The following is a 13,850-nucleotide window of genomic DNA, read 5'->3' as shown; positions in this document are numbered from 1 at the left end:
AAGAATTCTGGTTACTCTCGACCAATCAAAACTCCTCATGCAACAGCATGGCTGTGAACACAAGCTGTTTGCTGTGCTAAGTGCCATCTGTAGTCTGCAGTATTAATTGAAATGTAGACCAGTCATGCTCTTAAAGAGTTTTGCTTCGTATCATTTTTAATTCTTTCTATACACTCTTCCCCACAAATCGATTGCCAAAATTAGTGGAGCCTTCATTGTTTTTAATTAATAGTGAAGTTTTGTTTTAAAGGTAGGGAATCCCATTTGCATGCCATAAATGAAGAGTTGTATAAATACAGTGGTATGTTGAAGAGAGTATCATTTTAGAAACTCCCATGAAGTATTGAAAGTGGAAGGTAACGTTTAATACATTTTTATTGACCGTTAGATTTTGAATTGAATTTTTTTCGGGGCTCACCGTAAATTCCAGTACATTACTAGGCTACCTTTGCAGACCCATGCACTGCATGTGTGTCCATCATGTATATTTTGTGAAGAAAGTTCATCAAAACTTACAAACATTTCTATATAGATTCTTGCCACACACTCTATATGTTATTTTAGATTTGTGTTTATAGATAAAAAATACAGAAGACTGCAACAAAAAGGCTTAAGTGTGGCTGACACACAGAACTACTGAGTAGTTGAGTTTTGTGCATTATTCAAATTGTAGATAACTGTTGACTTCCAAATTTCTCAGCAGTGGCCTAAACAAGTCCCCTGAGGTTCATATTTAATGTTTTGCTGCATTTTGGGAGGTCTGTAAAAGGTATCCCCTACCTTTAAGTACCAATTGTTCTGAGTCTATCATCAGCAGAAACAATTTTCCCTCCCCTGTAAAGCATTTTCTTATTGTTATAATGAGGATTTTACTTTAAACAGTGAAGCAATGTGCCATTGAACTTCAACTCAATTTATACGCATGAATATGAAACTTGTTTGCACTGTCTGCTCTTTGATTTATATCAATACAATAGTTTTCTTTTGTCGTCTTTCGGAACCTTGTCATGTAAAGATTAAAGGGTACATTCTGAGACAAAGACTTCGTTTTGATGTGTGACAAATACACCACTCGTACACATACAAACTAATTCTTTGAAGAAAAAAAAAGTTGAGTTCAAAATTGAACTTTGTTTATTTGTGTGTCAGATCACAAGGTTATGTACTGCTGCCAGTCCTATACATTTGTGTGTTCATCAAAACTGTCGCAATTTCTTTAATAGTCATCAAATGAAATCAGTGATGGTCTGCCAAAATGGTACTCCTTTCTTTATTGATATACTGTATACTTTATGTACATAGATTATGTGTGGGTGAAAGTCTGAGGCAGGATGACTGGGGGGAATTTTCTCTTCTTTTTTGCCACACTTCCCTTTGTCTTTGGTGCAAAAGCTTTAAAGGGGTGAGACGGTAGATTGTACATGCATGGCCGCTGAACTCTCTCTGTCCTGCATTGCTTCTATCCTGAAGCAAAAGCTCCCTGAGCAGTATCGATCGATTCAATGGACAGCATGATTTAGAAGCAGTTACACGGGTATGCATTGAATGTATCTGTATCTGTTATTTTATGCTTGTCTCATAAGCTGCCAGTTTTAGCCCATTTGTTATCCAGGCCCCAATTCCCCCCCCCCCCCCCCCCCCCCCCCCCGAGTAACCTTCTACCCTGAACTTTCGAAGACTTCAAAACAAAAAATATCGAGACTTGGCTGGCTTTCAACATTAAAACTCTCATACTGTGCATATCAAACTAAATCCATACACAACTACACAACCACTGAGCAAGGCAGAGCAAAGGCCCCCCCCCCCCCCAATATGTGGTCAAGCAATTTCATTCAGGTACCTGAGCAAATTGCTCTTGTTTGTTCACCTCCGTCCAGGGTTGTTACTATGTTGCTGGGTCTTTCCCAGGTCATAGTCTGTCATATCCTCCATACAAGATGGGTTGTTGGTCTGGTATTGCGCAATTGCTGATCAGTGCCTTTGTGGTGTATGTCACCATATATGGCATGACTGCATCCGTGTGAATCCCAACCAAATCGAGGGATGTTATTGCATGATTGCATCTGATGATCAAACGTACTAGGTATTACCTGATTTCATTCACACTGCTGCTCAGCTGGAGTCATCACTAGAACATCGTAAGTAGGATTGGCCTGTAGTGTACTTTTTGCCGTCAGGTTTGATAAAAAAGAAGAAAAAAAAATTGTGAGCACTAGTGGCAAAGCGGTATTGTTGTAAAACATCTGCCCTCTTCCTTTCAGGCAGTACATTATCAGGCAGACCAACGTTTTAGAAACTTAATAGTTGCTGTCGTCATATCTGCCGAAAAGAATGGCACACACTTGTGCATACATTTCCAGGCAGGAGTGTCATTTACAGACAAGTTTTTAGTTGAAGTTGTCAGAGGTTGTAGCTCCAATGCATTGGAAGGGTCTTGGCCATCAACAGCTGTGCCATTCAGTCTGCGGGTCCGTATGACATGTACTATGTAGTAGGGGTGTCTGTAAAAGGTCTATTTCATGTGTCCTTGTGACCTCAGAGAAGTGTGATGCAACTTCAGGAATGTTACACATCATCTTCTCATACAATGAGCGCCCCACCCCTCCCCTTCGATGATATAGATTGCAGAGAGCCGACATGTGACTCCGAGTTCTGTTGAGAGTTTGGACGATTGATCATCAGACTTTTTTCGCTTCTACTTTTTATTCTCTGCCCTGGCCTGCTACCGTTGCTTATCTTGTTCATTTCTACTGCCGTCAATTTCACCAGTATCGACTTGGTATTGTATTAGTTTGATTGAATTTGTGAAATTTGCCCATTCCAGCTGCTCTCTACAGGTTTGTCATTTTTTGTCGTGATTTTTACAAAATTTACTCCGTCATTCTAATCTCTTTGTTTGTCCTAGAGTCAAAATGTTGAGGGAAGAATTACCATTATTTTACTCTCTTTCTGTTGTTTTGGGTGATTTTCTCTCATGGTTCCCATTTCTGTCTTCTGTGTGATTTCTTTACTTTCTACCATTCTGTTCTGTGCTTCTCAGAGCTTCTTCATTATATGCAGGGAATAATTTTCCTTCTCGAAATTGAATAGCAATTTTTGTCGATGGACATACATTTTCAACGAAATGGTATACAAGTCTTTGTAATGAAACTGCTGTGCAAATTACATTTTGTACAAATGTATAGCAGTCATACCAAAATGCATAGCAAATTGCTATGCGATACCAGGAAAATTATTCCCTGATTTTGTGTCATTGCCGGTTTTCATGCTTTCCTAACTCTTGCTCTCTTTATCATTTAATAGCCTTTGCTGTTTTTAACTAGACCTTCGTCAAGTTCGTTTGTTTTCGGAAAGTTTTTGACCAGTCTTGGGTGAGGTTTGTGATCTCAAAGCACTTAATTAATTTTTATTTTTTTCTTCGACTGATTCTTACAGGGTGACCCGTGGCTCTGTTGCGCATGATGCTGTGGGCTTCCAGGTTTCCTTCACATCATAAATGCTGCCCGATCTGCTGAAAACCCCCCCAAAAAAGCTGCATTGCGCTGCAATTTGAGCTGCAAATTCCACCACCATAATCCAACAACGCTGCATGAAGCTGAAAGGACACAACATCCATTTCCATCCTCGTCATTCCAGAGTCTCTTCGTGAAATTTTGTGAGTTCAGATGTGGAGCAAACTAGAAGTTATAAGATTGTGATTTTAGAATTTCGACAAGCAAGAGACAGTAAACTAATACGTAATGATCTCATAAATTTCCAATTGGTTTGTGCCTGCAAATCATGTTCATGATTTTTTTTGACGGCACCAATATTTGATATGACAAGTTAATAATGAGAGATGCAAAATTTTCTTCTTGATTCCATATCGAAACAGAAGATTAGTGATGATATGTTTGTATGTTTGTATCAGTTGTTGGGTCATTTGCAGACTTGGGAGGCAGCAACACCATCACCCGTCTTATTTACTTGATAGAACTTCCGCTATGCTGTTTATTTGATTGTGCCAATTTTTATTAAAACCCAACTTAAAAGTATTATCAAGTCATACCCTTCCGGATGAGTCGTCATAGAAACGTCAGAAAGCCTTGAAATCTTGTCAGTAGTGCTGTACCAACGAAAAATGAGTAAATTCTCCTACTCAGAGGAAATCTGTAGGTAGTTATAAATTGTTATGGTAATGTCAAAAAGCTTTGAAATTATGTTATGTGTGTCATGCCAATGAAAAAATGAGTAAATTCTCGTACTCAGAGGCAGTTGTGAATATCCTTGGAAATCTGCCAACTTTTTGGCTCCAACATTACTCAATGGCTGTCAGCGACAGTGCTCCGCATTTTTGTATGTCTCCTGACTTTTAGGACTCTCTTTCGTCTCGTTGCTTTTTACCCCGTTCTTGGTAGGAAGCCGACTGGAGATGGCGTCCCAACAGTCGCAGGATGGGCTTACAATGAGCCAAGAGATGCTCTTCATGCGGCTGTGGGATCAGCTCCAAGATGACGCTACTCAAGGGTGAGTCTAACTTTTCACCTTGCAATTTGACCAACGTGCATGCTTTTAGCTTGAAGCTTGAATCATCCATTACTACTTTGTCAAGTGAATTGTGTGTGATCGCTTATTGTGTTTGATTGGTGTGGTTTTTAAAAAAGGAGAGTATTGTTCTGTTTGGCTAAAAAGTTTGCTTTTTGTTTTGTGATGTCTCGTCTCTGTATGTAACAAGAGAATTTGGGTCAGCCTCAACAATAACTTGACATCAAGATTGTTATGTTTAAGATTGTTGATCAGTTGGCAATGGTAATCACATGTATGGATAGTGAAATGATCTATGATGACATTTTATACTTCATTTGCTTTATTATTCATCCATGTAATGTGTGTTTGGATGTAGGTTTAACCCACAAAAATTCTGTTTCACACTGTTTTCTCCATTTTTTACCTTGCATAAACTTTTTTTTTCTCTTCCCCCCCCTTTTTTTCCTTGATGGTTCTTTTGGCAAATAGCTGATACTTCGATTACCACTTCTCTGCAATGTTTAGCTGCATCAGCTCTTTCACATTATGAGAACAGTAGTAGAAGCAGCAGACTTAGGATCTGTTAACGCATAGGACTGGACCATACATTGTGCAATATGTGCTGATGAATGATAGGGTATTCCCCATGTGTGCCTCTGACCAATCAATGAGGACGGTGTTATCGCTATTGTCAGATATATTCACGTCATGCAAGAGACGAAAACCAAATCTCTGCCCTGATTTTGCCTTCTTGAACTTTGTCTTCCAAGGTACAATATGTACATAGGGTGTCAGGCTGACACCCCTCCCTTCGCCCTGATTTCTTTTAGTAAACTGCAATACCTTTTGAATGTGCCACGGTTTTTCCTCGCAATGTTGACATAGTAGTGTAGATAACGTGATGATATGCATTGTGTTGCAAAAAATGTCATTAGTACACTGGATGAGATTATGTGCTTCAGAGAAGAGGGCAAAAAAAAAAAAAAAAAATCTCTGTCTGGAGATTTATTACTCCAGGAGACAGGTCTCTGGAATCTTGTTTGGAGAGAAGTTTTGTTTGCACAGTTGATATGCTACTAAATAGAAGGTATGCCTTTTGGGGATTAGCAGTATTGTCAGGTAATGTCATTTGCGGAACATGGGTTGTTGCGTAGACTCGCCTGTGGAAGACGCCGGCTTCCAAAAAATGTGCAACTATCAAGGTGCAGGGCCTGCTCAAGCTCAGTTTTCTGTCTACACCTCAGCAAGGTAGACATTATATTCATCAATTTTCTAGACCTAGCTGCAATCTCACATTTGTTTGCAAATGGAGGAAGTTAAAATTTCAGCTGTGGTTTAAGACTTTTCCATAGCCATACTTCCTGAAAGAGGCAAGTTCTTGTCAAAGGCTTTGGTACGAGCTCTGACTAAAATTTAAAGACCTTTTGCTAACGGGTACTTAATGCATAGACTGACTGCTTCCACCATTGCTTCTGTTTTGGTTTGTTTTGTTGTGTTTTGTTTTATTCTGGAGGTTGCGATTGAAGTTAGCTTTAGGTGTAATACGTCACAAATATTTGTGTTTTGGTCATATTTCAGACTGGTCTTACAGGAACCAATCCAAGTGAACCTCGACAATTATGATGAGGTGCCAGGGGAAAACAACATTGTTGAAAATCAGGTGGAGTTTCGAGTGGAACAGCTGCACATGGAACCACAGCTGGATATTCCCCTGCTAGACAGTCAGTCCTCGGTAAGGATTGCAATTTTTTAGTTTGAAAATTTTTATATTAATTGTTATATTGTCTATCTCTCTCTCTCTGTTTATGTACGTGCTTATTATTCTTTTTTTTTTGTGTGTGTGTGTGTGTTGTGGATGCCTAGGCTAGCTATATTAATCCTGGAGTGCAAATGGTCAGCTGTTGTGTGATTTTTTTTCTATTTTTTTTTAATATGGGCCAACGATGGCATGGTATGAGCTCACATTAGTGTATTAAATGATGGATAAGTATGCATGTGATAGAAAAGTGTGGCATGATAACAATTATGTTTTCACTTGCATTATGTATACTGTGCAGAGCAAAAGTACGTCGATTAGAGTATCTCTCTCTGTAGTGATATTTGTGTTTTTGTGTAATTCTTGATATGTAGATCATATAAAGTTATGAAATACGTGATTACAGCAGAAGGCTAAAAGGATGCACTTTTAATCATTTAAAACAGAGATAGATTAAAGATGTTTTGCATGTTTTGACAGGAAAAATATTGCCATGTTTCATGTCAGTTTTATAGAAGAAAGCATACGATGCTCCCTCATCCCCCCACCCCTCAATGGACAAGAAAAAGGAGAAAAGTAGCTGTTTCAGTGTTCAAAAGTAGCTGTTTCAGTGTTCAAAAGTAGCTGTTTCAGTGTTCAAAAGCAGTGGACCTTTGCCTAGAGGTTGTGGTTTTCCTTCACAGTCACTTTAATAAAAAGTACAGATCATGTGGGTTTATCATTCCCTAGTTGGGGAAAAAAGGAGTGGTAGCTGCTTGACAGATCATGTAAACTTTATGTAAAAAAAAGGAAAGAAAAATCTGTCTTTTTAAAAACTAAAATGCAATGGCTTCTTCATGATCTTCTTTTGCTCAGTCCCACATGTATTGTGTTCTCTTGTCCTGTCCCTCACCCACCGTACGTGTCATTGTAATAATGGAACGACCCGGCAAACTTGTCCAGACATGTTTTGTTTACAAATACAATCCAGGTTAGGCCCCTAGGATGACATCATCCATACTAACCTTCTCACCCCGCATTCTGCTGCGTGATTGGACAATGCTTGTAACCTACCGTCCCGATAAGGACAACCCACTTCCTTATATGTATAAGGGCCCTATTGCATATGCATGAGCCAAAAGTAGTTCTGGATGGCTGGACGTAGATGCACAGTGTAGTACACAGCTGGTTGTGTGTGTGGAGAAGGGAGTCTGGAAATAGAAAGAATTATGTGTGAAGCATTGACCTACGCAATGTTGTCAGGGAGGAAGATTGTGAGAAACAGTGATGTTCACGATACATTCATAGGAAGAGGAAGAGAGGGCTGCCGTACCCATCTATGTCCAGGTAATTTCTTTCTTGCTATAATGGCATGGGAGTGTAGAAGCTTTACCGTTAGTTGACAGTTATTGCACTGAGACAGTCTGAATATTCTAGGACTCGGTCACAAGTATGTAGTTAGGTGTGGGCAAGCCTATGCACTTCTAACACTGTGAGCCTGATAGTATTCTATGTTGGATGGATGTCTTTTATTTTACAATTGATTGTTTTTTATGGATTGTTATATCATATGAATTGTTACGTTTTTAATTCTTTTTACCAGGTATTCGTATATATTTGTTAAAGCTGTGATTTGAAATGATTGTAAGTAGATTCAAATCATGTAACTTCAATGCGATGTAATAAAAGGCGTTACTCATCAATGCAATATGAAAGACTGTAGTGCTGTTGTAATATTTTTGTTCTCATAAGAAAAAAAAGAATGGGCATGTGATCAGCATTTTACATTTGTCAAAAACTTGTAGGCCACTACACTGGAAATGATATATGATTTATACTATGGTACTGGTATATTCATATTAGAGTACTATCAGGCCAATGATTTGTTTTATGGTGCTCAACCAACATGTATTTGTTGATCGATGCAGAAACAACATTAAAACAGGAATGCAGTGTACGTAATTTCATGTAAAATTTCAGGTGATAATTCATACAGGACCTGTAAAGGCAGTTGCATTAATTCCTGCATATCATGGTATATTTAGCAGAGCATCACAAAATATCAAGTTCCACACTTGTCAGAGTAGGAGGCTCTTAAAGGTCTTGTTTACCTTTGGGAGCAGTGACTTAAAAAATATTCAAGATATCACATTTGATGCATGTGTGTAGGTCTGTTGTGTCACAAAACACCCTACGGTATAAATCTTTCGCACTAAAACCTAAAATAAAAGGACATATTTTTTATCAGTATTTTTCTCAATAAACCATAACTGTTGACGGGTTTTAGTCTGGAAACATTTTTATTATACCTATTGTCCACATTTTGTGTATTTAACAATATTCAACATTGATTATAGGGATTCAAATTTTTACAGTGGTTGTTTCTATGCCTAACTGACATTTCAGAACTATTTTAAAGCACTAATGCTGGGATTTTGTTTCATCTGCAAATGGTTAATTATGCCTTTAAGCAAAGGCCCTATATTTTTGGCAGGCAAGCTGCTATAAATATTACATGCCCAACAGCAACTATGGGTCCCCTTGGCATGCACACATCCATGTTTAATTGTATACATGGGTTTGTAGCACCCCGGTTCAGACCATAGGCAGGTACACGCAGACATATTTTGTAATAGTATGTTAATTGTGATCCAAATACTGAGATTTTTGGTGCCAGTTTAGATGGACAGAAATGTCCTGCAAATTGCCTGAAATCTACCGAAATCTACCACTCTTGCCCCATCTGTTCATGGATGTTGTAATGTATATTTTGAAAGATGGATAGAAAATATTGAGATTATTTGCTCTAATGTTACAGACACCCACTGCAGTGTAGATTGTTGCACCATTTTTGAAATAATCACAGCAATTCCTGAACAGTACCAAGAATTCTTGTGATTTGGAGCGTATTGCTGATCGCACTTTTCAGCGATTTTTTTTTTTTTTTTTGGTCCACGCCTGACTAAGCAAATCTGGAGACTTGCATTCAGCTAACCTGTGACAGTCTGAATTAAACTCAGTGTCGCAGAAATAGCAGTACTCTGTTGTCATTGGGTGCTGTTTGACTGCTTAGACTGCCAAATGACAAAATTATGGAGTGCTCTTGTTCCAAGTCTTTGTGACTTAGTGCCAGAGGTCTATTCATTTGGAAAATGGTTTACTTGCAACTGCTTCCCAAACCTCTGCTGGTAGGAAGTTGTGATTGATCCACATGTTTTCCTGAAAATTGAGTAGTAATTGTGTGGTTGACATTACACAATGATAGATGAGGATGTGGGTGGCATCACATTTCTGGGGAAATGACAGAATTTTCTCTTTGCAGTGTGTAGACAGGAAATATGATCTATCATTTATGCCAGTCAAAGGGCTAGGTCAAGAAGAATCATATTCTGTTTGAGAATGCCTTTAATAGTAGTACATGTTGTAGTATAAATAAAGTGGAATTTTCTGGTGTTGAAATTTCATACCTTCTATGGGGCATAATTACAAGACCCATTTTTAATTGTTATTATGAAATATTACCTTCCCCAAGGAGGATTGTTTTTGATGGCATTTGTCTGCTTGCTAAATATTTCAAAAAGTTGCACAACGAATTTGGGTTATGAACTTACAGGAAAAGTTGATAATGATACGAGGAACAGATGATTAAATTTTGGTAGAGATCAGGGAATTTTTATAGATATTTTATTTGTATTTTCTGTGTGTTCTCTAGTCCTTTAGAGTTTTAGTGACTTTGCTTTTTTACATGTCTATACTACAGGTATAAAAGTTTTTATTTCTTTAACCACTATCACAGAAGTGTTGCAAGTTTGTTTTTGTAATGAGGTGTTAGTACATATCTGTGTTGATAACTGGCTTCAGTGCACTTCCATGATTTCATTTTTTTTTTTTCATATCTAAAGATATGTTGCAGTTGGTCTATGTACCATATCAACCATAATTCTTCCCCTTCCTCTCAGTAGCATTTCATGTCATGAAAATAGTGTGGGTATGTCAAATATTAAACATGCTACTGGTGATATGATTCAGAGAAATGTGTATTTCTTGTTTGAATGCAAAGGTTGTTGTTGTTGTTGTTGGTTTTTGTTTTTTTACTACAACTGATGTACATTTTTTTTTTCTTATTGTTTTTTACAGTTTCTTGCACAGCTTGAGTCTCTACCGCCACAAGATAACGAGCAGTCCCCTAGAAGTAATATGCCCAGCTCTACTGGCTACGTATCAGCGACGGATGCAACCACCCCACCGCCGCCCCCGTGCACCCCTCCTCCAAACCAAGTCCAGCAAGTGTTACCCACCAAGTAAGTCAACGTCTATTCTCTTTCTGTTTGTGTCTCAGGTTTAACTCATCATTTTCTTGGGGAGCTTTGTGCTGCAGAAATTATGTTGTTATTAAATTTGCATGTCTGCATTGTCACTTCATGTCTTTAATTACTGGAGAAGATTAAATTGGCCTGGTGGAGTTCATGAAATCTGCAAAAGATTCAGAGAGAATTTACCAATTTTAGAAACTGATCCTTCAACCAAGAATATTTTACCAATCAGAAGTTAAAAAAAAAAAATTATATCTTCATTTTTGTTTTCATTTGTGTCACCAGCGTGGAATACCCGGGAGATTATGATTTTCAGATCAACCTCGGACAGCCGACGTCGCAGGCTGCAAAGAGCGTCAGCTGGACGGTATGTTTCCTAGCAACAGTTGTGATGTTTCTTAAAGTTTTGTGGGAACATTCGTTTGTCTCTGACAAGCAACAGGGCAATAACTAGTCTCTAATAATTACAAATGGAAGTTAATGATCTAGACGTTGAGGGTCTGTGAGCAAAGTGAGATGAAATGAAGAAAAATGGGGTAGAAAAGGAAGAAAATGAAATAACTTAGGAAGGTAAGTATTTACTCATTCTTTTTTCATATATATAGTTGTTTGCTGTTGTGGATTTTGTTATAGTTTGTTTTGTGTTTCTGCTGTTTGGTCTCTCTGAAGGCCAACAACATGAAAAAAACAACAAAAAAACACTTCATTCAAACAAGAGTAGATTCGCCAGATACGAAAGTGGCATGAATGTTGAGAAATGCGACACTAGGCGTAAAGTGTCAGGTAGATCACTGCCTGCGTTTTATTTTTTGTCTTCTAATTGTTCAAGATGATATTATAGTGCATGAACAAACAGCAGTTACTCCCAATGAAGTAAAGGCACTTTTCAATAATGCTCACCTCATGTAATGCCGTCAAGGAAATGGGAAGTTCCGCTTACAATGTCTCTTTCCTCCCCCTTCCAGTACTCGCCAATATTGAAAAAACTCTTTGTGGACAAGGACAAGTCATGTCCGATCCAGTTCAAGACCGTGAATCCGCCACCGCAAGGCTCGTACATCAGAGTCCTGCCGATCTTCAAACAGGCAGAGAACCTAGCTGAGCCAGTGGCTCGATGCCCAAACCATGTCGGCCCGCAGGATGGTAAGCACACAGCTTTGCGAGCACACAGCTTTCAAGCACGCGACTTGCCAGCACAGGGCTTGCACAGGGCTACAACTGAGCATGGCTTCTCATTGTGATGATTGCCACGTGCAGGCAGACACACGCACACATATTTTTGGTTGATACCCAGAACAGTGCATACTGTGTGTACCCAAAGGGACGTCAACATAGCGAGGACCTAAATACTATTACAATTACCGTGGCATAGCAGGTTTCTCCACTATATAGGGGTAAAAAAAAAACCCACAGAAATGTAAGAGTTGAGATGTGCGAAATCATCTTGTTATAAAAGGGTTGATTAAATCTTAACTTCTTTAGTAGGACCTTCTACTGTACTTCATGCATCACTGAATGTAATTCTCCCCCCCCCCCCCCACCCCCACTCAATTATGGGGTTTCCATCTTTCGCAAATTTGATATTTATTTGATAAATGGCAATTGTTTTTTGTTTCTTTGTGTTTTTGCTGTTTCTCAAATTTGAAGTGAAAGTCCTGACTGTTATTACAATCATCATTTTTCTACCCATTTTTATCAGTCTCGTCTATCATATGTATAACATCACAATAATATTCAGAGTAAAATTACTATCAAACAAGAATGTCAAGATATGACCCATTTTACTTGTCAAAGAGTGTGCATGTCAGTGGTTGAAGAATAGATGTTTACATCCTTTGATTGATGTATTTTCAACCTCCTGGAAAATGTCATTTCAAAACCTTGGGGATAGAATGTTCATGTGTATTCCCAATGATACAAAGTCATTGTCAGTTGAATTGTGTAGGGTAATGAGATTTCTTTACCTTTAACAGCATTACCAATACCAACAAGTCTTCTCTTTATGCCTCATTTATGCAGTGTATACCTAAATTGTGTGCCCTCATTTCATTACATTCCCCTCCAGTGCCATTCATCAACATGGAAATGTTTTTCCCACGGGGAAACATTCCCACGAATGTCCTGCCCTTTGGGAAAACGTTACAAGTGGCCCACTGCTGTGCAGTATTACATATATTACCCAATGTGATGTCAGTGCTGGCAGTGTAATGATTTCAAACCTTGCTGCAGTAGTCACATGACTGCAATCCGACCAATCACTGACCAGTATTTGTGTAGATCATGTGATATTCAAAGTACCCTGAGTGAAAAGAATTTTTGCTTTGTTTCTTACCCCCTGCACTACCGAACATCCGGCAGACGATTCGGCCAATCACCTGGTTCTGTGTAGTGACCCCAGCACCCACTACTTCACAGACCAAAATGGCCGACACCAGCTCTGTGTGCCGTACATTGCCCCCCAGGTTGGAACAGAGTTTTCAAAGTACCTGTTCAGCTTCAAGTGCTTTATATCATGCGTTGGAGGCCTGAACAGGAGAAAGATTCAGCTGCTCTTCACTCTGGAAAACAAGTGAGTAGGTCACAGGAGAGAATCGACTTATCGGGTTGACCCCTGAACCTTAACCTGCTTGACCCCTGAACCTTAACCTGCTAAAGACTTAGCTAGTCCCAATCATACTCGGGCAAGTGTCTATTGGAAATGCGTGTTGTAGCAACATTAGTCTGTCCTCAATGGGTTAAACCTCTGGGGATTTTACTACAAAAATCCTTCTCTTCTGTCCGTTAGATTGGCACTTCTGCATATATCTCTGCAAATTCTATATTTTAAAAAAAAAAAAGAAAAGATCCCTTTCACATTCAAACTGCTCGAAGTGTAGACAAGTTTAAATCCATGCTCAAAGCTCACTTATTCATTAAGTTGTTGATAGAGTAAATCAAACCTTTCCAATGATACCTCACTTGTAACATAACAAGGAATATTCTTGAAGTTATGATTGAAAATATCCCCTTCAAGGTTACCATAATAACATTATTAAGTCATAGGTTATGTTGTGGGTATATATGATGTTGGAAGTATGCACACAGATGCAGAGTTTTATCACGTGTTCTGTCCTTTACTGTAATTCCTCCTTCCCCAGCAATGTTGTTCTAGGGAGGAGAGTGCTGGATGTGAGGGTCTGCGCCTGCCCAGGACGAGACAGAAAGAGTGAGGAGAAATCGCGGGAGAAGACGAAGGCGCCGCCCAAGAAGCCGTTAAAGAGAGGTAAGATTGAAATAAGAAAAGTAGAGGCTGTGCG

General features: G+C 38.8%; 1 protein-coding gene across 5 annotated transcripts in view; it reads left to right on the top strand.

The window, feature by feature from the left end:
- Positions 1-13,850, top strand: part of LOC140239329 (tumor protein 63-like) — a 44,320-nt gene that overhangs the window by 12,814 nt on the left and 17,656 nt on the right. For 4 of the 5 annotated variants that reach the window (XM_072319200.1, XM_072319201.1, XM_072319203.1 and 1 more), the window contains 8 exons: positions 3,436-3,655; positions 4,398-4,506; positions 6,085-6,238; positions 10,379-10,542; positions 10,840-10,921; positions 11,520-11,697; positions 12,913-13,123; positions 13,692-13,816. In XM_072319200.1, coding sequence (XP_072175301.1) covers positions 4,412-4,506; positions 6,085-6,238; positions 10,379-10,542; positions 10,840-10,921; positions 11,520-11,697; positions 12,913-13,123; positions 13,692-13,816 — 1,009 coding nt within the window. In that variant the 5' untranslated portion in view covers positions 3,436-3,655; positions 4,398-4,411. Of the gene's footprint in view, positions 1-3,435; positions 3,656-4,397; positions 4,507-6,084; positions 6,239-7,423; positions 7,589-10,378; positions 10,543-10,839; positions 10,922-11,519; positions 11,698-12,912; positions 13,124-13,691; positions 13,817-13,850 lie in introns of those variants that run through there. The other variant, XM_072319205.1, reaches the window with a different exon arrangement.

The sequence above is a fragment of the Diadema setosum genome, chromosome 15 (genome assembly GCF_964275005.1).
Source record: "Diadema setosum chromosome 15, eeDiaSeto1, whole genome shotgun sequence".
NCBI lineage: Eukaryota > Metazoa > Echinodermata > Echinoidea > Diadematoida > Diadematidae > Diadema > Diadema setosum.
This window is presented reverse-complemented; position numbering and strand designations above follow the sequence as displayed.